This window comes from Haliaeetus albicilla, chromosome 25 (genome assembly GCF_947461875.1).
Source record: "Haliaeetus albicilla chromosome 25, bHalAlb1.1, whole genome shotgun sequence".
NCBI lineage: Eukaryota > Metazoa > Chordata > Aves > Accipitriformes > Accipitridae > Haliaeetus > Haliaeetus albicilla.
This window is the reverse complement of record NC_091507.1, coordinates 24,055,552-24,081,450: the sequence shown is the minus strand read 5'-3', so window position 1 is coordinate 24,081,450 and position 25,899 is coordinate 24,055,552. Positions and strand designations below refer to the sequence as shown.

The window sequence follows — 25,899 nt, the reverse complement described above, 5'->3', positions numbered from 1 at the left end:
GGAATGATGTGATTTACCCCTCTGGATAATTCTTTTTTATAGACATGTTTTACCCCATTAGTTTGTGTGTTTCTTTTTTGTTACCTTCTCAGGTGTCCCTTGCTATTTGAAATAAGAGGTAATTACTACTGTATTTCCAAGAAAAGAATATTAGAATAGTAACTACTTTTCTAATACAGTGTTTGATTGAGAGAAGAAGTGTTCATTTGAGAGCAAAGAAATGAATCTTCTGTTTGTTATGAACAGCCAGCCATTCCAGTAAGAAAAGAAATGCATTATTCTGTAAGAATAGGTTTCAAATCACTGGGGAATGAAATATAACATGAAGTACATTATTATAAAATAGAAAAATTGGGATCCAGCTATCTGAATTTTCTCTAAATTTAGGTAGTGTGCTATTTATTGCTGCTTTAGTGGTATGTGCAGCGACTGTACAAAGCTGCCTTACTCTTTGCTTGTTCATGTGTAAATCAGCTGCTCACTGAGTTGAGGAATTTTGTCTTTATTTTTCATGTTTGTACAAAACACAGAAATCTGACCTGAATATTTCATTTATTTCTGTTTGGAGGAACTGATTATCAAGGTATCTTGTATTTATTGATTAATCCTCAGCGCTCTCCACACCGTTCTCAGTCTGCGTTTGGGGAATCCTCCTTTTTTCTGTTCTTACTCACTGGCACATCAGCTGTGACCTGTCCACTGCCCACATGGGAGAAGTTCTTTTCCACCGTCTTTTTGATTGCCTTTGTTTATGGCCTCACTGGCTGCCCTTAATTTGACCTCAGATAATTTTATTAAAATTACATTGTTCTACTGCTTTCTCGGTGCCTTTGATAGTTGTGCATGCCTCTATTTCCTAGCTTCTTTATATACCTCTCATTCCCCCTCTCCTTCCCCTAACAGCTGCCCAATTCTTGTTAGCTCCTCATTTATTCTCTGCTAATTTGAGAATGAGATGTAATTCTGTTATGTTCATGCTGAGTGCAGTGAATCAGGCATCTCTCTTGTTCACTGAGTTTATCTACTTGTCCATGTCATCTTCAAGCTATACCATGGTATCTTATATCATGTCAAAAGTTCTTATCATCATACCTTTTGACTTGATTATCGTTCTCATCAATTCAGACTCTCACCTGGTCTCTGTGATCAGAATGATGAATTCCTTAAGTGTTGACGCAGACAAAGAAAAAAGAGGAAATAAATAAATAAATAAATATGGCCATCAGAGACTGGAGAAGGCACAGAATCAGAGTGATTGCCCCAGCTGCATGTAGCTACACTGTGCACATCTGGCAGCACTGTCAATTTATTAAAAGTGACGTTTATTTTTCCACACCTTGCACCCCTTCCCTCCCTAAGTTCCATTTCTGCTCTGTGCTTCATTCATAAGAAAAAATTGGGAGCCAAGTATACATTAACAAGTTATGCTGAGTTACATGAAGAGTGGAGTGCAGAAATGCTCTGAAAAAGAAGCAATATTGTATTTAGCATGAGATAAAAAGGACAGTAGACAGATCAGAAAATAAAATAGGTCTTGGGTAGCCCTTTTTGCCTAATTTCAGTCTTTGCTTTTTGGATTGTCTTTTATATAATTTAATAATATGCTATTTTGATTACAGTGTTTATACTGAAACTAGTATGTGTATCATATTTGTCTGTACAATAAAAGCTGTCCAATATTTATCTTGCATCTACAGAACTCCCCTCAGTATCTTGTAATTTCAGTTAAAACTTAGATCTAAAATTTACTCTATTATTAGTCTATAGTACTTGCATATGGTGCAAGTATCTTGTTTTTTGGTTGGTTTTTTTGGGATGTCATGATTGGCTAATTTAAAATACTGTCACTTCATCGCCCCTTACAAATCTTCAACATAAATTACTTCTTTTTCTTTTTTCTTTGGAATACCTAGTATTAGACTTATCCCTGAGGTTACCAATTGCTACATCATCCGCTGTGCTGTCCTCCAGTCCCAGAAGAGTCTGATTCTGTCATTTCCTTCTTCAGCTTTTTCAGCTGTCCACATTACTATTTCCTAAATTAGGAACACTCTCTATCTTAACTTCTTCTGCAGTCCTTCCAAGTTTTCTCTACTTACACTTCAAGATTTACACTGTTGTAGTAACATTCGCCCTGACAAAGGATACACAAATTACTCTATTCTATTCTTGGCTTTATTTCCATCCTCTGGTGCGGTCATTATTTGTCTCCTGGTTTTAAAACTATCAAACCAATTAGAAGAGAAAAAAATAGGGATACAATGCAGTGAGTCATAGTATTTGCTAATTATCAGGAGGATAACAATACACTTTTTATGTTGAACTGAATTCTTACCTTTGTCTGTTTCTTCCCTGAATATTATAAACTTAAAAAAAAATAAATCTATCTGATGATGTAGTAACTATTTACTACTGGACATTAATGTTTTTTTTTTCATTTTTTCTTGTATCTGGTGGTTGTGATGGCTGTCATGTTTTTCTGCTTATCATTTTAACACGTGTCTTGATAGTTTCTTTTTAGTCCCATAAGGGACTTTTCATGTCAAAAGTCTGCAGCTCCTCTCTGTAACATGATTACATCAAATCTAGTAAGAAATCTAATTTAAAAAAACATATACACAGATTGTAATGAAGAAATTAATTATTGAGTCGCTGCCAGTGCCAAAGATAACACTAACCATATATGAGACTATTGGGATTTCTTTCTTGTATTTGGCCTTGTTATTACTCTGTTCTGGGCTCTCCCACCACAAGTGGTAGCTTCATCTTGTTCAGTTAAGGAACTGCTAGAGGTCTACATACAGCCTAAAAATGGTCCTTTTGGGTGTGAGAGGAAGCAAGTAGTACTCTCAAATGGCACGTAACTTCTACTGGTAATTTTGTAAACTTCATCAGTATGGGGTAATAATGTCCTGTGATTTTAATCCACTGTTTCCAATCCATTAAAAAATAGTTACGGATTAGTCCACCCATATACATTCGGTTATAACAGTAAATGGAGAAGAAGAAAAAGGATTTTTTCACTTTTCTTGTTCTGTAAGGGTTTGATCCAGTGGTAGCAGAATGGGAGGAAAATCACCTACTTTCTGAAAAATCAAGGCGTTTCCAGTGAAATGGGAAAGCAGGAAAGTGTGCAAAGGTTGGAGGAAGAGAAGAGGAAAAGTCGTCTGGTTCTCTAGGGGTCAACCACACTCTGAGTGACTGAGCGATTAGATTGGGTTTGTCGCTGCTATCTATGGAGTTAACCTCGCATCCATCTTACAGGCCAGTTCATCTGAAAATTTATGCAGAAAAGCTGCTGTGTTTTGTTCTGCTGTGACGCATGTAGAGAAAATTAGTGTAGAGTCCTTCTTGCTAAGTATCTACGTCTGTGTTGTGGTTTAACTCCACAGACAGCTGAACACCGCACAGCCGTTCACTTGTTCTCCCCCAAGGTGGGATGAGGCAGAGAATTGGAAAAAAGGTAAACCTTGTGGGCTGAGACAAAGACAGTTTAATAGGACAGAAGAGGAAGGGAAAATAATGTTAATGATAAGAGAATATACAAAACAAGTGATGTGCAATGCCGTTGCTCACCACCCACTGACTGATGCCCACCCAGTCCCTGAGCAGCGGGCCACCACCCCGCAGCCAACTCTCCCCCCCCCCTTTATTGTTCAGCATGACGTCATATGGTCTGGAATATCCCTTTGGTCACTTGGGGTCAGCTGTCCTGGCTGTGTCCCCTCCCAACTTCTTGTGCACCCCTAGCCTCCGCTGGCAGGGCAATATGAGAAGCTGAAAAGTCCTTGACTTAGTATAAACACTGTGTAGCAACCACTGAAAACATCAGTGTGTTATCAACATCATTCTCATCCTAAATCCAAACTACAGCACTATACCAGCTGCTAGGAAGAAAATTAACTCTATCCCAGCCAAAACCAGGACAAGCTGCTACGGCTCATCCCTAGTTTCCTGATGAGCATACAACTGCCAGATGTTGTCTGAAGAGTGGCTTGTTGGCAGCTGGATAGCATGGCCAAGGATTGATTGCTAAGCAGTATCACTTGTCAAAATGTATGAGCAATGTTAATGTTACTCTGCATTCTGTTTTTTTTTTTTTTGTCTGCAGTCTTAAACCCTTAAGTAATGCAATGAAATTGTAACATCTGAAGGAATATAGCAAGCTTTGTTGCACTGAATGAAAATGGCATAAATGGGGAGTATCTGTCATGTTTTTAAAACCAGTAGTTATGGTGTTTTTCTCATTATTCAAATTGCTTTCAGATAGTTCTGCATTTCTCTATCAAATCTTACAGTTCTATGTGAATTATAAAATACTAAGATGATAAAAATATTAGGTGTTCAGTTGTTTGTGACACCAGAAGACACTGGAAGAGTAAAAAAATAGTTACATGGCATGAATACAATACAGCATGTCAGTTCTTGGCAGTAAGAACTTATTTGAAGCAGCATTTTTGTTTGCTAGGTTATTGTAGGAAACATTTCATAGGTGCTTTTTCTAGGACAAGCTTTGAGCCTTGGAAATTGAGATGTGGAAGCAGTGTCTACTCTGAGATGATCCGTAAATGTGTGTTTATCTTAAGACAAATAGCTGTCCTGGTGATGGCTGGCCAGTTCCAAGATTCTATTTAAAAAATCTGTAATTTCATTGAATGCTGGATTTGTACATAGCATGAAAGTGGCTGTTTTCTTTCTATAGGGAGAGCTGGCAACAAATTTTTCCTGAAGGGCTAAATTTATCTTGTTTTCTGACCTTGATTATATTTTATCTCTATTTTTGGTGAGCTGGACAAAATCAAACACATTAAGTGTTTTATCACCAGGTTTAATACCAGCTCAGTCTTTGTCCTCCAGTCTAAGTACACTTGTGCCACTTTGTAGACTTAAACACTGGTGTAGTCTTCTGGAAACCAGTGGAGCTGTGAGTGAAAACATGACAATGTTCCCTAATGTTCAGACAAAGCAGTTTTACAATGCACTTAGAGCTTGTCCAGATGTACTTCCATAGTTTACATGGTTGGATTTTAAGTGTCATTCCTAGCTTTTGGTTTTTTTCTTCAGAATTCCTTTTTCATTGCTGGAGTTCAGTCAGGAGAAAATACCTAACATGACTAATATCCTCTTTCTTGTGAATAAGCAAATTGTACAATTTGCTTTGTAAAATCAGTGACAACAAAATATTCCCTCCTTTGGACTCATGTCAGAATCCTAAATCCTTCTTTTTGTTCTCACACCTGAAATCTTTGCTTATGATATGGACATCCACCACCACGAGTGTTGCAATTTCTTTTCTGTTTGTTTTTTCTTTACTTTCCAGCCTAGCAAAAGGTTGCAGTGGAAATCATGCATCTTACCAACAGGTGGACCAGATTTCTTCTGCTTCAGTGCTCCTATTCTGGCTTCCTGTTGCCTTACGGTTAGCTGCCACTTCTCAAGGTCCATCCCGTCTCTGCATTAGCATTTATCCCTTGTTCTCATTTCTTTTCATTCTCCATTTAATTCCCTTTACTCTGTCTAGTGTTTTAATTTCAATGTTTCTGTGGGACCTTTCCTCCATCTTAATTTTTGTGCTTTAATGCTGCCCTTCAACATGCATCAGAACTTTCTGCTGACAGCAATATACAATGCTGTCTTCTTTCCATTTAAACTTTCACTTCTTTTGCAAAGCCCACTGATGATAATTACCCATGTAATAAAAATAAATATTTTATATAATTAAAACATTTTAAAAAGCACATGTGACAGTCTAAAATGAAAGGCCTTTTGAGGTAGCTGTTTGCCAGGTGTCACCTCTTGAAAAGTTGGTGCCTTTCTTTCATTCACCAGCGGGTTGTCATTCATACTCGAGCACATAATCACACCTTTTTGGCGCGTGGACTCCCAGAGCAGGGGAGAGGCCACAGTGCCCTGCTGCAGGTGGGTACATGCCACTCCACAGACTTGCACAGTCCAAAGATCCGGCTAAAAGGCACAATCCCCAGCTACAGCGTAATGTTGCAGACCCTCCCTTCTGCAAGAGCCCCACGTGCTTCCCTGCTTACATGGGCTAGTGCACATTAGGAGAGAAGAAATTGGAGATGTGTTAGCCGTGTAGATAGCAGGACTCTGTTCCCAGTTGGTCTGAAGTAAGTATGTGTTCAAGAGTTTATCCTGTACCTTGACACTCTCTGTAAGGGACTATGGTTCTCTCCCGCTCCTTGCAGGATGGAGTATGCAGTCTAACCTGTCACATAAATGCTAAGTTCCACCATCCTAAATTTTCACTATGGCAATTCAATAGATAAACCACATATATTACAATCTGAAATGAGACAGATCCAAATACTTTTTCTGCCATATTTTTTTCAAGGCAAAATCAGAAATGTTTCTTCTTCCTTTTATCTCTGTCTTCAGAAAAGCATCTTTTGTCCGTTGCTCCCATTCACCAGTGTTTACTGATAGTCCTCCTGGTTTTAGCCAGCGTGGGTTGGTGGAAGCATGATGTTATTAGACACAGCAGTCTGTCGGCCTGACAGTACCACCAGAGATGAACCTGTCAGGAATGTCTCCGCCAAAAAGTATTGCTCAAAGGGCTTTTTGTCAGATTACTTGACACTTGCTTATGAAATATGACTAACATTGCCTCTTAAAACACTCTGTATGTTTATTTTATAATCCATATGGCCCAAACTGGCCTTGTGTTATATAGGTGTGAAAAAAAGTCTGGATAAATTTAATTACTTTGGACTTCTGAGCTTTACAGTAAAAAGTTTCCAAGGTAATGTAATTACTGTATTGTGTTTTATATAGTTTATCCCTATTTCCCCTGGTTATTTCTAAATATTTTTTTCTCTTTCTTTTGAAAAATGATGTTTTCAGGAAAAAAACCACCTAAATAATTAGTCCTGCAAAACTATTGCTGTGCATATTATACCTAAAACCAGATTTGAAATATGTGGCTGTTAGGAGCCGAGAGATTTCACCTAAGGGTTTTGCTAATGGATCACCAGAAGCCAGTGAATATATATCTTTCTGCTCTTGTGGCAACTTTGCAGAATAGTTAGTAGAATCTGAATTAGTAATCCTCAGACCCTTTTCTCTTTGTAGGCAATTTAACAATTTGTACCTGTTAAAAATGGTATGTATACAAAATAGTAGGTAAGAACCTTTCAGGCGAATAAAAGATTTAAATATGGCTGGGCTATGAGCTCCCTTTTACAAGAGCTCTCAGTGAATTGATGATTGTGGTAAGCATGACACATGGCAAGCAAATGTAAATCTTCACTGAGCACTGTTTTCTTTAATTATTTATTTTATAAAAATATTTTACTGTAGTTCTGCTGTAGGTTTCTCGAAGTAGTAACCAAATTCCTGGGTGACTGTTTTTGGAAAAGTAATGCAGGAATTGTGCTCAGAGGATGATGCAGCCTGGGTGTTTAAAATACAGTGCAGGTCTGCCTTTTGTGTGCCCTTAATCTGAAACCGGGTAATGCATCAGTATACATTGACTTGTTATTCCCTGGTCTGATAAATAATTGTATGGACTTGTTCTTAGTGGTGCATTTTCTTAGGCTTTTTGTTTTACAATCAGTGATTAAAATATCATTAGATAACATGCACATAATCACGATATAAACCATGCAGAGCTTGCAGTTTCTTTCTTCTGACATAAATATTCCATCTGTGAGAAAGATGCAGTGTAGTACAAAAAAATGACAGAACAAGAACATATCAAGGAATGTACACACAAGCATGTTTCTTAGCTCAATTTAAATGAACCCATGCATAAACCAGGAGAGTCTGAAGATGGCAGTGAGCTCTATCCCAGTTTTTACCTTACAACATACTGAAAAATGATCTGTGATCCTAAAAGGTGGTTATTTTTGGCAACCTATATCAATTTCCTATTCACACAGCAACTGGTGGCAACTAAAAATAATCCTGTTTTAGTACCAGCTAAGAATCTGGTCACATTTGGCACACGAATGCACAACATGCACAATAAAATTGAAGATCCCTTGTTCTGCTATTTCATTCGAGCCCACTCATCAAGCTTAGTTTGCTGCCATTTGAAAGCTATTGAAAAGCCATTAACTGGCAGGACTGTGAGAGCCGCAGTGCAGCAGCACACCTCAGTGCTGGAAGAATGTGGCTGCAAGTGCACACCAATTAAATCTTTCTATTCCTGGGGATGTGGGATTAGGAGCGGTGTCAATCAATTGTGCTACAATAGCACGTGCAGTAGTCATGGTTCAAGACGCACAGAGGTTTATCTTAACTCCAGCAGTCGGGTGAGGATGACTTGGAAGCCTCTGCAAGATCCTGGAACAGAACCTCCATTAAATAATGTATTCTGAGGTGTACTGGATACCTGAGGAAGGGTTCTAAATAATGCATTTTCTGGGCATGACAGTTGTAGCAGAAGAGAATGCTGAAGCCTGTAGCAAGACTACAGCCTGAGATGAAAGAATGTCTCATTACCATTTTATCAAATGCTGTAAGTAACAAAATGGTTATTTTGATTTTAAAACTGTCTTTTTCTTTTCTGAGGTGTGTCTTTTCAATGCATATGCAGAAAGTCAAAGGCAGATGCTGCATGATGTCAACGTGGTTGTCGGGGAGTTGTTACTTTGCATGTGAATATGCAGGCAGAGCACAGTGTTTCTTTTTCTCCTCCGTTCAGAGGCAACTTCATTGTCTGTGTGATAAAGCTCTTCATTCTGAAGTTCATACTGATCAGCTTTTAAAACTTTTGTTTACATTAATCACCCAAGAAAATAATTTCCAAAAGGAAGAAACATGTCATTCCTAGCATTATGTTAAAGACGCCTGTAAGGACAACCTTGGACATGGCTCTTACACTTTGCAAGGGTAATACAAATGAGAACAGCTTCATAATTATGAGCACATCTCATCATCTATTGTAGATCAAATGCTTGTATCCCTTCCTTATCAGAATATTTAGCTATTTGGTGTGACAGACTTAAAAAAAATTATAATGAACTTTTAACCTTGAATTAGGCAAGCTGCCTCCTTAAAGACTGAAATTAGGATCTATGCTAAATGTATTGATTCAATGCAGAGCAAATTCCTAGCAGCATTTTTGGGTTGGTTTTTTTTTTTTTGTCTGCCTTTCAAGGCTGCTTGTCTTCCTAGCTGCACATTTTTCAAGCTTTTTGGGTTTGCCCTTTAAAGCATCCAGGGTCTGAATGGAAGTTGCTGGTTTTACATCAGATAAATGAATTATTGTTTAGATATTTGTTTTGGAGACAGCCACTAGTAGTTTGTTAGCCATAGTTATTTTTTACTGCAGGACTTGGAAAACTTCAGACTTCTAGTGATTATGTCACTGTTTTCACATAATAAATAGCATATTGCTGTAAAAGGTTTTCTCTCCAGATGGTGGTCCTTGACGACTTAAGTGTACCAAGGACATTTCTGAAACTATTTTTAAAATACTGTGTTGCAGTTAAGAACTGAGTGATGTGGTTCTTTGATGTTTTAATATGAAATTAAGGTGCCTGGGAAGTATTTTAGTAATTCAAGGAAAAATGATTTATGAGGGTTTCCTCTTGTCTGGATTCAAGGGGACTTGTGTATGGAACTGCTTTTAATACTGGTGGGAGTTACAAGCCTAAATTCCCTGTTCATGCAGAGAAGCACAGATTAGGTTTACTGCATAGTTTTAAAGGTGCATTCTAAGAATAAATCTTTGAGCTTGTAATAAGATTTGATAAGTGCAAATGGGTAATTTGTGGCATAATAACAATCTTGAAGATGTTGGAAAAGTATTGTTCGATCTTTATTCACTTTGGAATTACTTTCTTAAAGCGAAACTGTAGCAAATATACACAGGCATGTGTGTGTTCAATAGCATATTAAATATGTAACTCTACAATGAAAATATAGGTTCCATAATTGGAAAGCGATGGGGATGACCGTGAGGAAAAGGAAGCGAATGATGACTGCTTGGGGTGTTCATTGCGTTGGTTAGAGGGCAGGGATGGAGGACTTAAACACAGCAGAGGGATGTACAGCATTAGTTTTGGCAATATTATTTGTTTCCTCTTTTCCAGATTTGGAATTTTGTAATTAGTGATTTCTTACAAAATCAGGGTATTTTACCACATAGCACTTTTCCTTCCAAATAGTGTGCCTCAGAAGACAATGGGTGCTGCCTAGAGCCTGCCAGAAGGGCTTTTTACTGCCTGTGCTTCTCCATACAGAATTGGCAAAAGCGCTTCCATCTCCGCCTGTAATCAGTGAAGGAGAAACACTTCCTCTCTGATCCTTCCCTGAGTGTTACCATTTGACTTAACATGCCAATAGTGTTGCTAATGTTTGTGTTTGGCAGACAGCTGGGATCAGATATGGGCCAAGGCTGCCTGCAGGGTGGCAGTGCCAGCGATGTTCTGAGATCTGCTGAGAGCAGCTGAACCTCACAGGGGTTGGGATGTGACTCTTCACACCCTGCTTTGTTTTTAAACCATTTCACCGATGATTTCTGTATCAGAAGGAAAAGACATTGAACCAGAGGAAGTGTGTTTGCAGAGCATTCTTTCTTGGTCTACTTCGGGAGAGGAGGAGTATCTAAAAGATATTTATTAATGGCACTTTAAAACTAGTATTTTATGAACTGTAGTGCTATGTGCCTGACATCTGCATGTGTTTGCACTTTGTTTTTTCAATATCTGCAGAGATTAAGTGTGGAGATCTGAGCTGAGAAGGGCTATAGCTATTCCCCTATGGTGTTAGTACAATTTTACTAATATTCTTTCATTTTTTCAGTGCACTGCTCTCACTAGTAGGCTGTGAAAATGAGATATACTTTGCCATCTTATTATAGGGTCTTTCAGGTTGGAAAGATCCAACCTTGGGAGGTCTCCAGTCCACCCTCCTGCTCTAAGCAGGGGCAGCTGTGTGGTCAGACCAGATTGTTTGGGGCCATGCCCAGTGAGGTCTTTCATCCCAGTAACACTCTGGAATAAGGCCTGCTGCAGCCATCATGTTGTCTTCAGCTGGCACCTGCAGCATTTAAAACACAAGCTGTATGTGCGTCTGCCTGCTTGAGCAGCTCGTGTTGTCACTGCTAGTGCCCATCTCCTTTTTGCAGCCAAGCATCGTTGCTTCCGAGAGCTGTCCCTGTCTGTGCTAGTAGCTTCTCCTTGGCAATCAGCTAGCGTGAGCTATTTAGAAGAGAGAATGGTGGTAGGTAGGAGAGTACCACATGTTACCTGCCAGCTGCTGGGTACCATTTTATCTCGATGATTTGTGTGACAGACTGTACAAGTGAATGTAATTTTGCAAATTAGGCAGCACCTTGCTGCTATCTTCTCTCCCTTGTATGTCTAGTTATGACATATATTTCATCATTTACATGTTATGGCTGTGGTTTTCCACCTGTGCTCTGGACTTCCTCTGGGGGACCTGCAAAAGTAACTGAGAAAAACAGTACTTTAGTCAGAAGGCTTAAATTCATTACTCGAGAGTCTGATTTCCGCTGCAAATGCTATAGAGGTGCATAAATGCAAACAGAATTAAAACCTTGCTAAGGAGTTATAGTCACACCAGCTGAAAGTTTGAGCCAAGTGAATTTATCCAAATATTAGGATCATCAAATCTGAACATCAGACTCTACTTTCATTCTTTCCGGATTATCTCTGTTTCCGATTCCTTTATCTTCTTTGTATGAATTATGAAACACTGAATTGTGCTTTGTTAGGGACCAATGCTTACAGAGATCTGGGATGGAAATACTAATTAGATGTTTATTGGTGAATTTAATTCAGGATTTGAAACAAGATATAAAAGAAATACAACCATTGTCTCCAACATCTAGCCCTTATTACCTTCAGCATCTGAATATGTGGCAAGAATTGCCCATGAAGAAAATTAATTAAAGTAGAAGATGCACTGAAAGATTTGGCCTTTAAATTTTGCTATAGCCTCTTCAGATACCTTGTAGCCTGTACCTTTATTCCTTCTTTTTGCTGCCTCCTAATCACAGTATTTAAAAAACCCATATACTTTTGGGGTCTTTCCTTACATTAAAAAAAATTTAGTCTTGACTTTTGTCTGTAGTGCCAGGGACCTTAATCGTATACTTTGTCTTGAAAGGCCGAAGCCAGCAGTAATGTACTCACAAATGTCACCTTCAGTATTTTTCACACCAATTCACAGAGTATTTGATAACAAAATTACTGTTATATTTATGAATGAAAGAAGAGCAAATTCTGTGGATCATTGTTATGATTTCCATTTTATTTAATTTTACCCCACTTTTCCATAGCTTGCCATTTCAATGTATTTTCTGTTTCAGTAAAATTATTAACCGGTAGAAATCTCGACATAGTTGGATGAGCACTTCACCTGTGGTGGTGTCTGTCCCTTTTCACCAGGGTTATGGGACAGACTGCATTTGCACATTCCAGGGTTCTTCGGAGGAAAGAGGCATATCATCCCAAACTCTCGTTTAGCACTTTAAATTCAGTCTGTGTGCTTTTCCCAAGGGATTCAGCCATCTCGCATCACCCAGAGTCTTCTGAGGCTCCAGAGATGTGCCACAGCGATAACTCTACCTGAACCATAGGCAGCTTGGAAAGGGGTGGGGGAAGATGTGATACGATACACGAGTTTTAGTTTACAGATGATGGGGACTTGAACTTGATTATCCCATGGATGAAGAAGCAATACTGTGGGTGAAACATGTGATACCTTCGTGTCAGCTTTCTTACTGTGAGACAGCCTGTGAAAATTTCATCTGTTTCAATAGAGTGAGTTGCTGTAGCTTAGACTGAGTAAGAAGAGAAGAGGAGCCTGAAGAGAAAAATTGGAGACCCCTAGTTGGTCTGCGACACAGGAACCCTTTGCCTCTATGGCGGTGTGAGCAAAGTCTTCAAAGTGTCTTCTCCTTCCCATGAACAGGATTTCTTCTATTCCAGGGTTGGGCAGGAGGTGGTATTCATTTAGTTATTCCATTTTATGGTGTCCCAGAGAATTCTCGTGTCCTCTTGGACATGTCCTCTGCCACTGATGAGGAGTCCAAGGCACAAAAAAGTAAAAAATTATGCAGGTGGTAGGAAGGAGAGCTGTAAATAGAAGCAGGACATCTGTACCAGTCCTTATTCAACAGCCATCCCTTTAGTTTAGGTTGATATTTCATGATGGTGTCAGCTAACTCTTGTGTCATGGTTTATTTCTGCAATAAGAGAGCTAAGTACAACATGGCTGCAGGGGAAACCTCCTTTTCCTTGTACACGCTTATGATATTGTGACCTATGGCATAAGGTTAAGATTATTACTGAAATGAGATGTCTAGCATAACTGAGAGACGCTGCCTACTGAAAATGAAGCTGGGAGGAAGAGGCAGGAGTCGTCTTCTCCTGGAGTCCAGAAAAAGCGAGAGGAGGAGCTATGTGTGATGAGCCACTGCTTGGGAGTTTTTAGATCCCGTGAGGATGCATAAAGCAATTCGGGGAAGGAAAAAAGAGATTTTGATGAAAGGTATTTGTTTGAGAAGCTTACACTGTAAAATCCAGAAAAGGAATGCTAATATAATACACAATATTTCTTATTCCATTTATACAGACTGAATCTGAGTCTGATGTATCAATGATATAGAATGCAGATTTTTAAAAAAAATGTTTAGTCAGTATGATACTTCAGATGTCCTGAAGGATATCTGAAAAATTAGGTAAAACTGCTTTTTAATTCTTCAGCCAAGAACAAATGGTTTTTATCTTACAAACCTCGATACAAGTAGAGCCACAGCGAGAACATTTTTACTTCTGTTAAACTCTTTGTGTCTCTGCCTCTCTCACTGTAATCACAGGATAGGTGCAAGCCAACAAGAAAAAAAGGAAATTATTTACAACTTATGAACACTAGTAGTTCTGTACCAGCTTATGATACTAGATTGTTTTATTTATTTTTATTCTGCAGTTCCTGGGTTCATGTGACAATGACAGAAACTCGATGTTATTTTTTTAATTTGAACTAATTTTCCACCTTGCCTAAATATCAGGAAGTGAGAAATCATGACACTGGATGCCAGGGAAGATGTAAAAAGAACCTTTAATTTAATATCTGTATTTAGACATAGGAGGTGATATTTGGAAAAACATATTTTGGGCTGGCAGTAGCCCAATTATCTTTGCACTTTTGTAATACTGGTCATCCAATAATTTGCCAAGTGTGTGTGCAAGTAAATAAAACTTTCCTAACAGTAACAATTGACAGCAACTTTCCTAACAATAACAATTGCTTAGAATAGCATTTGAAAATTATACTAAGATGAAGATATATATTAAATTGGTATTTGGAAAAATACATTTTGAAATAAGAGCAAGAGGAGCAATATTAACTTGGAAAATTGAAGGCTACAAGATTTCCAACTTTGTATTCAACTAAAAATAGGATCTATTTGTAATATTTTTGATGGAAATTACAGTCATCCGAAAAATAATTTTTATGTCATCATTTTGTTTCCCACTGTAAAAAATCTGTCATGAGAGAGAAGCGTTAGCATTTTCTGTGGAAAACTTTACTGTGAACTTGTAAGGAAATGATAAAGAAATCTCTTATACTTTTGGTATTTGGAGTGCTTTTTTCTTCTAATATAGTGATTCTGCTGACAGCAAAGAAATCTAGCCACCCTGAAAATAAGATGAGAGAAGATTGTAAAGGTCAAAGTATCATATTTTCTCACCATATTGGCACAGCATGCATGAAGCTTCAGAATTCTGATATTACATTTTTTAGAAGATAGCTGCAAGAACAGAGAACAGCAAAAAACCCCCAAACCTCTCTGTTTCCACATGTGAAACTGTAGTGATATAGGCACTTTTCCTCACAAAATTTCTGAAAATTTTGAGGCTAAGAAACATATTTTCACTCCTGAAGTTAGTTCTTGCTCCAAATAATCACGATACCTTTTCTTTCTCAATTCAGACAAATTAATATACTGCATCATGGTAAATTTTGCACAGTTGGTAAGCTGTAAAACAAAAGAGAAAATATTTGTAGATAATGAAATTAACACCTTCATCAAAACTGCCACAGTATAAACATGGTTATTTTAGAGCAAGTAAAATTTTAAGTTGACATAATTCTAATTTGTTTTTAAGCAAATGGAAATCAATTAAGTCAACAGAAGTTTAGTTTGATCTGGAACAAACAGAGTTGTCCTAATGCAAATTTTTTAATATATCATAAAGGAGCACCGCCAATTTAAAAAAAATAATGTTTTAATTGTTTATTAAAAGGTGTATTTGGCATTTGTTTGCTTTCAAGCAACTGCCTTCAGTGCAAACAACAGCAAAATAAGACCTGCTGAAAGAAATCTTCAAATTCTAGTATCTTGACTACTGGACATACCCTCAGGTAACAGATGACATGAATGAGTCTGTTGTAACCTGCAGAAACACAAATGCAAGTAGTATCTCCAAATCTGTTTTCCTTGCCAGTGCTATTCTTGTACACTGAAAGACAGCTGTCCCTGACGAGTTCCCCCCATCTGTAAGGTGATTCTGTGAGCCGGGATGTAGTCCATTTTAATCTCTTTTTAGCCATTAAGAATGGGAACTGGCAAGGAGTGTGGACAGGAGAGCACAGTGCAGCAGTGGAAGAGCATTTGGTCATTTATTACTAGGTTTTTACCCAGTGTGCTTTACTCTCTTTTACTTCATAGTTGATTTTAAAACAGAAAATGTTATTCTTGGGAAGAAGGAAGACGTGGAGTCTGATATCTTTGGCTGTAAATCCTATTATGAATGTCTTTCTATGCAGTACGACTTTTCAGAAGAGATCGAAGTGACATTCAGACCATGTAGACAGGCAATAGATCTGGGCCATACCACCTCAGGCTGGTGGAGTCCTGCTGTGGTCCCATGTGGCGCAAATCCTGTTATGAAGTATGACATAAAAAATATATATGGGACCTTGTAAAGACATCTACAGAAAATGGAGCAATTTATTAAGGTCATATTTTGAAAGCTAATCTATGGCTTTCAAATATGATCCTTTTACTGTATAAGGAATCAGAGCTTTCTCCTGTAGAAGTTTTGTAAATGTTGACATCTAAGCTGAGGTGGAAGGAGGAGGAAGGAGGGAGGCAGGCATGGAGAAATTTCCCCTTTTTTCAGCCTTTGTGGAAAGAGTAGTATTGTTGTCTTTAGGTAGCTTATTGCAGGAGGCTCTAAGAAAATAGGTGAAACCAATGTATCCCTTACTGAGCACTCAGTTTATGTGAAACAGGAGAAATTTTATATTCCAATTGCAGGTGAAATGAATACCTTGCTTTTCAGGTGCTTTGCTTTGGACACAATTATTTCATTTTGTTAGCTGCAGTACTAATAATGTTAGTTACAGAAATGGCATGTGTAAATCATATAGAGAGTTGTGAAAAGTAAAGCTCTTAAGGCAGTCTGAATGACATATTTAATTCCTCCTAATCACCCATGAATATATAGATTTATTGTGTCTCTGAGAGACACTTTTTCTGTCTTGTGAGCAGTAATGTTGGAGCTGCAGTAATAATTTCTCTTTGATTTCTACTTCAGTTTCTTCAATAGCTTTGAAGCACTTTTTGTGTCTGTCTAGTTAATTCCTTGGTGAAGGAACTTGAAGTTTCATGTAGACTTGGTGTCCATCCATTGACGCTATGCTTTTTTTTCAGTTTGTCAGATGAGATGAAGCTGTTCAGTTTCTTCTTCTTCTTCCTCTTCATTTTCTTCTTCTTCCTCTTCATTTTCTTCTTCTTCCTCTTCTTTTTCTTCTTCTTCAGACAAATAATCAACCGGATTTCCCCATTTTAACTTAACCCAGAAGTGATACTGCTACGCATGTTCACAAACAAGTGTGATAGTGATTCTCTGCGCTTCTACTTCTTATGTTTTATGTGCCCATATAGCTGTGCTATAGTATTACATGACCATGAGTATAATGCTAGATGGTAGATGTGGAAGGTGCTTGGCTGCTGGCTGGGGTTAAACCACCCCCAACTCTGTTGTCACAACAGCTGCTCAGCCTGCTTTCATTTTCAGTTATCCATGAAGATCCAGCTCAGACTAGCAACCATCCTTGCTATTCTGGCCATAGCCCAGGCTTACCTGGGACATACCCAATAACTATCCCCCCAGCGCAAGGGAGAGAAGTCTTTTAGATACCAATGGTGTAGTTCTACATACCAGAAATTCCCCCCTGGTTGCTTCTCCACTTTACTGGAGGGTTGTCTTTACAGAACTTTGCAGAGCCATCTTGAGGTGCCAGAGCTGAGTGAGTGAGCTGCCTTGAGTGCCAGAAGTATTGGACTGCTGTGCCCACATTGGTGCTTTTGCGTGGCTATCCACCCAGTGTACCAAACAAGGAATCTTGTGGTCCTACCTGTTAATCTCATCCACATGTGTTATTTTTATCTTGGTACTCTGCCTAAATTTACACTCTACTAAATTCATTTTATTGTTCAAAATTCCCTTCCTTTTTATGCTATATAACCTTTCTTTTTCCATTTCACCCTTCAAATTTCTGTTACCTTGCCTTTTCTTAGTCACTGCTTAGCTAAGCTATGCAAATTTAATTCTTTTCATCTTTCCTCATAAATCAGTCCCTCAGGCCCCAGAACCATTTGTGGTAGTTTCTTTTGAACTGCTCCAGTTTGACTGTCTAGAATTGAATGCAGTATTCCAGATAAGTTGCCTTTCTGCAGAAAGGAGGACGGCCTGTTTCCAATCCTTTTGCTATTTGAAAACTGAGATGGCAGTCCCTTGATGTACACTGAACAGTGACCAAAGGCCTACATATTAGCTCTGCTGCAGAATTTTTGTTAGCTCCACTGTACTGTAAACTAGTTTTCCATCTGCTTTTACTTCACAGTAATCTCTGTAAATTATTAGATTGCATGTAGAACCACAGTCCACTTGGCACAGATTTCCTTTCCTGTGTGCTTGCCAGTCCTTCTGGTTAGGTCCATGAACCACTGTTTCCCTTTTGGCTTTTGACTATCTGTGATGTATGGTACTGAATATCCTCTTTGTCTTGATCCATATATACCTTTTTCTTTCCTTTTTTTTTTTTTTTACTAAATTTACTGCATGCATGCTTTTGCAAATTTTGATTTATGTGTTTTTCTCCTGTGTTTGCTGTAATTCTCATATGCTGTATGCCTCTTGATCCTTGGCATATTTGCAACCCTAAATAGTGGTATCTGAGAATGTCTGTGAAGAAAGAACTGCCCCAGGTTTTGAAACAATCTGATTTTTTTGTTTCTTTGTTCAGACATTAATTTATGGTAAAACAGTTGGTGGTTTCTGCTGCTGTTCAACTTTCTCAGTACCTTTGAGGCGTAGCAGCTGTGATTTTTGGCTTCCTCTCACTGTGCACCTACGTGTTAATTCACCCTTCAAAGTTGCAGATTTACAAGTACTGGCAACAGTCTTAGTGTTTTTCATTGCTTATTGTGATCTGAGTGTCCTTGGTCTGCGTAACAAGCCCTTTATATTATACTGTGACGGCAGGAAGAATTTTCTAGTGCATCTATTCCCACATGCATGTCCTCCCCTCCCCTCTGTCCTATATCTGAAAGTGTGGACTAGAGATGAATGTATTATTACATCTCCATTTACTGCACTGTAAGGAAATAACTCTTATCTTCACAGCTTAGTTGCAGCTTTGTAAGTTTTGCATTGCAGCCAAATAAAGACAGCCAGGTCTGTGCAAGGACTGAAAGGAGGTATTTTTTCTAGAGGACTTCTCATCTCTTTCTTCTTATCTTTTTTATTGTCATTTGGCAAACCTGGATCTTCGTTGCTCTTGTTGTCCCTTCTGATTTGGAGCTTCTTGAGTTTTACTTGCTGTTGGTGTGATTTATAGCAGTTTAGATTATTAAAATATGACCAAACACGTTGATGTTATTTTCTCAAAGGCTTGGTGAGTTACAAGCCTTATTAAGTGCTTTATATTAATCTAACAAATATACATTGCTTGCTTCTGGAAATCCCAAATAATGAGTGACATAAATTCATAGATCCAAAAGTGAACAAAAGATTATAAGGGGTAGCTCAAACAGCCAATTTAGTTTTTCTTCTAACTTGTCTATATATAGATATAGCTTAAAAATGTACTAGTGCAGTCAGTTTGAATCATATGACTGTAGATTTTTGATTACTTTAAACTCTCTTCAGATCCTGACACAGGCACTTACAAAATTTCTTTAAAAAAATTTTAAATTAGCTGCTTTAGGAATAATATTGTTAATCACTGGGAAACATATAAGCATATTTCGCTTTGATTTTCCTAAGGAAACAAAAGTCTGTGTGATTATGTTACTCGTGTGTGTGCATGTGCATCTTTCAGTTTTGCTTCCCATCATAATTTCCAAACCTGTTACCCAGTTTCAAGCAAATGTTTCAAAACCAGGTTAATCATGACACAGTTTATTCAAACAAGTGAGCAGTGTTTGGTACTACATTGCCTGGGAATGTCGTACAACTATTTCATTATGGTTAGAAATTATAACATTGCTTTTCTACTACATGGGTATCAGGGTTAGCTTACTAAGCATTGAATCTCTTGTCACAGAAGATACCAAGTAGTCTCAAGTATGTTGCAAGGAAATTAAAGCCTACTGCAAGTAAGTTCCTTCTTCCTTGGGTGAAATGCATTGCCATGCAGAATTGCCCTCTGCACCACTTACCTTGCTGCAAGGAGAATGGAAGTTAAGGTGGCTAGACAGCATTTGTAGGAAAAGATTCAAAGGGTCTGTCTACACTGCGTAAAAAAGAGGGTAAGGTGTTGGACCTCTGGTGGTCTACAGGATTGTTATTTAGCTTGTTGGCTCAGTTTTGAACAGTTCCAACTAGCCCTTTCTATGGCAAAGGCTATGGGCTAGAGAGCTCTCCCAATAGACAGGATGGATGAAACTCCTCCAAATTATGCGCTCTGTGCCCTGTCCAATCTTTCATCTATTTCAAAAGGCTTTGTAGCCTCAAATACTGTTCCCTGCCTACAAATGTTCTTCTACTACTTACTAGAACATTTACAGACACCTTTGGTTTTATGTTGTAAAATTTCTTTCTGCTATGTTGCAGTGCAGTCTCCACTTTAGACACTGTGAAATTTAGAAGCTGCAAAAAAGATAATTATGTCTTACAGCACAACAGCAGAGCATGATAATCACAGGAGAATCAGGACCACGTGCTATGCAATTTAGATATGTTTCATTTATTCTGCATGAACCTTCACCATGTGAACATGAGCCAGTACATAACACTTCACTGGCAAGCCAGATTGCTTCCTGCCCTTCTTTTATGTACTAGAATAAAGGTATCCAAAATCAACTTTTTTTCCCTTTTTTTTTTTTTATGGATCCCAAGTTTCATGGACCAATTGCTAAGAAGCCTACCTTGAAGTCCAGAAGAGCAGTAGGTAGTGTTTCAGCCTATTGTCTGGACAGTCATTATTTGGAGATGCTACAATACAGCCCTGAATCCAGCTTGAGGACAGACTTCCATCTCCTAAAAGCTCAATTATCTGGAATATTATATGAGAAGAAATGAATGGGTTAATGTGTTTTACTCATCTTTGAGAGCATGCAGTCTTTTCAGTTGGAAAATCCAGTGCTCCAGAGCAGTAAATGGTGTTTTAGTTTGTTTTACAAAAGGTTCTGATGTTTGCAGGAGAACTTGAGTACTTGAGGCATGCTGTGGTTTGTCGGAATCCAGACTGCATCTTTGTCTCATCCTCCAAGGGAGTATGGAAGGATGACAGCAGTAGGGATGATATGCAGATAGCAACTTTACCAAAAGAAACAGTATGAGCTCCAGCAGATCGTGTCTGTTCATTTTGCTTGCATTCACGTAGTTTCTGGATCTGATCCACAGATGAGGACTACTGCTCTGGGATATACACAGTTCCTTTCAGACCATTCAGACCTGTGAGTTCCCTGCACTTCAAGACAGGCACAAGAAATTAATAATGATTTTTTTTTTCTAAAAAATGGGAAGAAGCCCTTACATATATATTTGAAACCTGTGTTTTATTACACTGAAGGCCAGTGCATGGGCGGGCAGTTTGGCTTTGTTCATTGAATAGGCTGGCACATAGTTAATGACTTACATAGAACAAAAAATATCTATATGTTACAGACTGCTACATGACATAAATCACAAATGACAATGCAGAGCCCTCTGTTATATTTGATTCATTATTATTCAGGCTGTCTTCTATCACTATGAAGGCAAGATCCCAAACTGGTTGATTCTTTGATTTAAATACAATAAATTTTTAGAGAATGCTGCTGTAACTTCACTGAATTGCTGATAGATAGATAGATAATAGAGTCTATTAGAAAGCCTGTAGAGTTGATTAATAGTGTCTGATAAGTAACTTTTCTTTGGTATCAAGCTGGAAATTGATTGCAGTTCCTGCTTACCAGTCTAGTCACATTGAAAGGCTCTTGAAGAGCAGCATACAGTAGTAAGGTTTTATAAGAGGATGGTTGCTTGAATGCTCTCAGGATTGCTCTTCAGCAAAGACAGAGTTGGCTGTTAAGCAGAAAATGAGGAAGCTTTGTATATCGTGTCATTTAAGAGCCCTAACTTTGTAATTATACCCAAAAGAAGCTCTGTGGAGCCAAGAACAGGAGAAGCACATCAGCTCCTTTACTGCAATGTAATTTATTCTCAGAAGACTTGGCATTAATTGAATTCTTTACATTTTTTACAAGGTAAATAGTTTACATTTATACCGCTCCCTCATGATTATCTGCTTGTGGGGTGGGGAAGGGAACCAAAGAAAAAGAAAAGGAATAAGCCCATCGCTACAGTGAGCAGAGCACTGCTGACCTGATGAAAACGCTTTAGCCGTTAAAATCAGGCTAAGTGGTTATGAGCACCGCGCTTCAGTTACAGCTTAATAAACGTAATGGAGAGCCTGTTCAAACGGTAAGTAATTTTCCCTGTGCCAAACAAAGGACTTTCAAATCCAAGTATTTTGATACCAACCTTAACATTGCAATTTGAGATGGATTTAAACTGATCTAGCCCTTTCTGTGGATAAGAAGTGTTTCTTTTTGAAACTGTAGGATCAGTAGATGATACATAATAATTTTTGATTTCTGAAGAGGGCACCTCTAAAAAATGCATTGATCTGTGATCCAGACACCGTAACTTCATTTAGGCTATTGTATTTGTATCGCTGATTTCATATGGAATTCAGTTCAGCTGCATAAATACTAATAAATAATTATTTCTAATTTAATACAGTAAATTTATATAATATGTATTGTTCGTAGCACAAAATCATCATATGTAGTAAAGTCATTATGATAACGGCAAAGTGCATTACTGAAAGGGTCAGTGCTCTAGTTTCTGGTCTGATTTCTGTTATCAAACATGGGGTGTAAATTAATGCAGCTTTTTGAACTGCATGAAGCTGCACTGATTTACACCATCTATGTATCTGGGTCTGTAAGTTCCAAAGAACTTGCTGCTCACTGCATGCTTTTCCCACATATATTTGTTAGTACTGTCAATATGTTTAGCTAGCCAGTTTTAAATGTGTTTTGTTTGTAGTGCCTGTGTGAACATGTGTATAAGCATTCGGCTTCACATTCTGGAAATGCCTCCTGACATGTGATCCAGATTAGATAGGAGCGTAATCACCCCCAGGCAATGTGAATTACCATCTGAGGTGCATTTTTTTTAGGATGACTAGACTCCCAATTTAAATGCCAGAGCAAGTGACTAAGTGAAGTAACATAAAGCTGTAAGAAATGGAAATATAAAAGAAAGCTGTATCAATACGGTTTCTGAAAAGAGGTACGGCAAAAATGTTCCTGCATGCCGTAAAGTTACTCAAATCACCTACAGCAGATGGAAGAAAATGCCTGCAGCAATCACATTCTTCCTCTCTGTTTATGTCACATCACCCTTCCCAAGCTCTTCATGTTGTTCAGGAGCTGGTGCTTGTATTGCCACAGCGTTTTCCTTCTCTCCCCTCACAGTGAGAACTGGTGACAATTCAAAGCAAGCAGTTCCTCTTTGCTCAGAAATCTCTTGTCTGTACAGGCAGGATCAAGATTCTAATTTGTGGTGTAACGCAATTGGCACTCTGTCCAATTGTGAGTAAATTGCTACGATTTTATGAACAGATTGTTTTGTAGCAACGATTCTTCTCTTTCTAGTGGTTCAGGATGGACCCAGTCCGTGAAGCAGTTCTACACTAGCAAGCATCCTTGAAACATTTTTTTTCCCTGTTAGTTACAGTGGTAGTGACTTCCTTTGTCCTGTGCTAGTTAATAACCAATGTGATATAATAAAAGGATCACTGGTTTTGATATTTCAGTGTTTCATAAAGGTTTTTATATTGTATGCTTATATAGAAGGTACAGACCTTAAAACCAGATATTAGTGACAATCATGTTTATTCTAGTTGTTTGGGTCCAGGGCATCTCATTAAATAAATAATACCCTGGTAAGCTTTTGCAGTGTTTTGATGCAGACACTGCTAATGAGTTATCCAGTGCAATATATCATGACAGGCACAGTGACCTTATCGAATCGCTGTACATAACTGTAATTCGTCGTACACTGAGGCAAGAACCACATGAAATAATCTTCAAATATGATATCTTATGTAATGAGATATAAATTCTTACGCAAATTGAATCAGAAGGCAGCCTTTTTCCCTACCCACCAGCCTTTCCTCACGTTACCACGCTGCCTCCTGACTAGCATACTCAGAACCAGCTCTGGTTGAGATCCTGTTTTCCATACATCTTCAGCTATTTGGATGGGTCCTGTACAAGGTTCTTGTACCAGGTTCAGTGTGACGGTTTGTGCCGTTTTTCTCATACACAGAAGGAAAAGGCTGGACAGACCTGCTGCCCGTTACCCTTCAGGAGGCTCCAACAGCTGCTCTCTCCGGCCCGGCTGGAGCCTGGCCGTCAGTCCCTGAACAGTAATGGTTTACACCTGCCTAATGAAGCTGTGGATTTTAGCAGCTATTTTCTCTTGGAGGCTTTCTTTACAGCTGAAGCTGTCACTGCTGCTGGCAATGCTCGATTAGGACAGCGTGGCTGGCATGCTTTGCATGGTAAAGCTTAATCCTGAGGACTGGCCTGACAGAAACTTGGGCCATTTCAACCAGGGAAGTGCCTATTTTCATGCCCGAGACAGACCAACCCTGTGCGTTGGTGTGGCGGGTATAAGCCGCCCTGACAGAGACCACAACTTCTCGACCGCGGAAAGGAAAGGGTTAAAAGCAGAAGCCGCGCTTCGTAGCTCAAGCGCCGGGCCCGCACAGCGGCCGGAAAGAAAGGCAAGGCCTTTCGGGCAACAGACAGGGCCCTCGGCCAATGAAACACCTTGTTTGAGAGAAGTTTCTCGACGCCTGACCATATATGAGCACGAGCCCCGCCCCGCCCTAGGGTATAAAGGGCGCCCGCCGGGAGGCCCGTATGTAGTGGGGCTGGTGTTCTGTGGTGGTGGCAGGTGCTCGTGGCTGGGAACACTGACTTGAGCTGCAGCCCTGCTGAAGAGGGTTCTGGGATTACAGTGGACACAGAGTTGAATGGGAGCTAGCCCTGCGTGCTTGGTTGTAAATAAGGTAAACCACATAGTTGTCCATGTTAGGAGAGTGGCTAGCAGACTGAGGGAAGTCAATGTCTGCTGCTGCTTGGGGCTAGTGAAGCTGCATCTGCAAGTATGTATGTAAGAGGGACACTGAGGAAGTGGAGTGAGGGCAGCAGAAGGCTGCTGGGATAATTACAGAAATGGCAAAGCTGAATTATTCTCAGTAGTGAAAGTAGTAACAAGGGATAACGGCCACCAAAAACCCCCAAGACATTTTAGATAGAAGGTGGTGCAGCACTGGAACAGGTTACCCAGATAACTTGGAGAATCTGTTGATAGAGGTTTTCAAGACTCTGCTGGACAAGAGAAGGTTATGTGACCTGATGCTGGTGATTAACTCCCTGCTCAAAGTGGCACTAAGCAATAGCCAGAATTTTCTCCAGAAGTATGTCTATAACCCTCCTGGGTTTGAGTCCATCTCTCATGGGATTACAGCCTGGAAGCTCTGCTTTTTGTGCCATTGGTGGCTCCCCATGCTCAGTAGGCCACCAGTCAGAGCAGGGGTCTGCCTGGTTCTAAAACTGGGACTGAATGTTGCATGCTTTAAAGATGAGCATCCGAAAGATTAATTCAGAGGGTTTGCCTTGTCTGTGTCTATACCATGTTGTTTCATGCAGGTTTAACCTAATGAGGCTGCTGACCTGCAGCTGTTGGATCCATGGTCAGATACTGATCTCAGCTGGGATGTATCAGGTTCCAGATGTGCTGAGACAAAAAAATCCCATTTGCAAGTCTGCTTCTCAGCTGAGACCAGTGCCCAAGTGGATTAAGAGTCCTCTTCTCAATCAGCCTGAATTGTTTGACTCTGGCCACACACTGGAAACCTCTATGTGAGGCCAGTTCTGGCAGTCAAGCACTGTTGCTTCATGGAGCAAATAGATGGGCATTCATGCAGGCTGAAAATCATCCCGGTAGAGAGGCAGAGGACACTAAGCCAGCCACATCCTTCCTGGAAGTGGAGTCTGGCTGTATGAGCTCATCTTTGCTGTGCTTTATTTGACCAAGACATTAAGCTAATTTGTTTGATTTCTCACCCTGGAGGAGCAGAGCACTGTGACAGCAAAGGTCTCCTACAGCTTGCACCAGTCTCAGTTGTGACGTGGCAGTGAACACTGCCAGTTTCTCCTAAGAGCAGAGGCTGCACATGAGCTAAGCTAAGGAAAAAGCAAAGATACAGTTAAAAGTCTGTCAGCAAAAGATGCTGATTTACAGCTAAGACTAGGAACAGCAGCTATTCTCACCCTTCGTTGAGTTTTCCAGATATGGACAGCAACTTCAGCTGTAGCCT

At 39.2% G+C, this 25,899-nt stretch overlaps 1 protein-coding gene across 3 annotated transcripts in view; it reads left to right on the top strand.

The window, feature by feature from the left end:
• MYO16 (myosin XVI) overlaps nt 1-25,899 on the top strand; it is a 393,194-nt gene that overhangs the window by 75,833 nt on the left and 291,462 nt on the right. For 2 of the 3 annotated variants that reach the window (XR_011322146.1, XM_069770288.1), the window contains exon 1: nt 8,117-8,479. The exons of the other annotated variant lie outside the window; for it this stretch is intronic. Coding sequence is in view for 1 of the 2 variants with exons in the window: in XM_069770288.1 (XP_069626389.1) it covers nt 8,452-8,479 (28 nt within the window). In the remaining variant the exon portion in view is untranslated. Of the gene's footprint in view, nt 1-8,116; nt 8,480-25,899 lie in introns of those variants that run through there. 3 annotated transcript variants of the gene reach the window in all.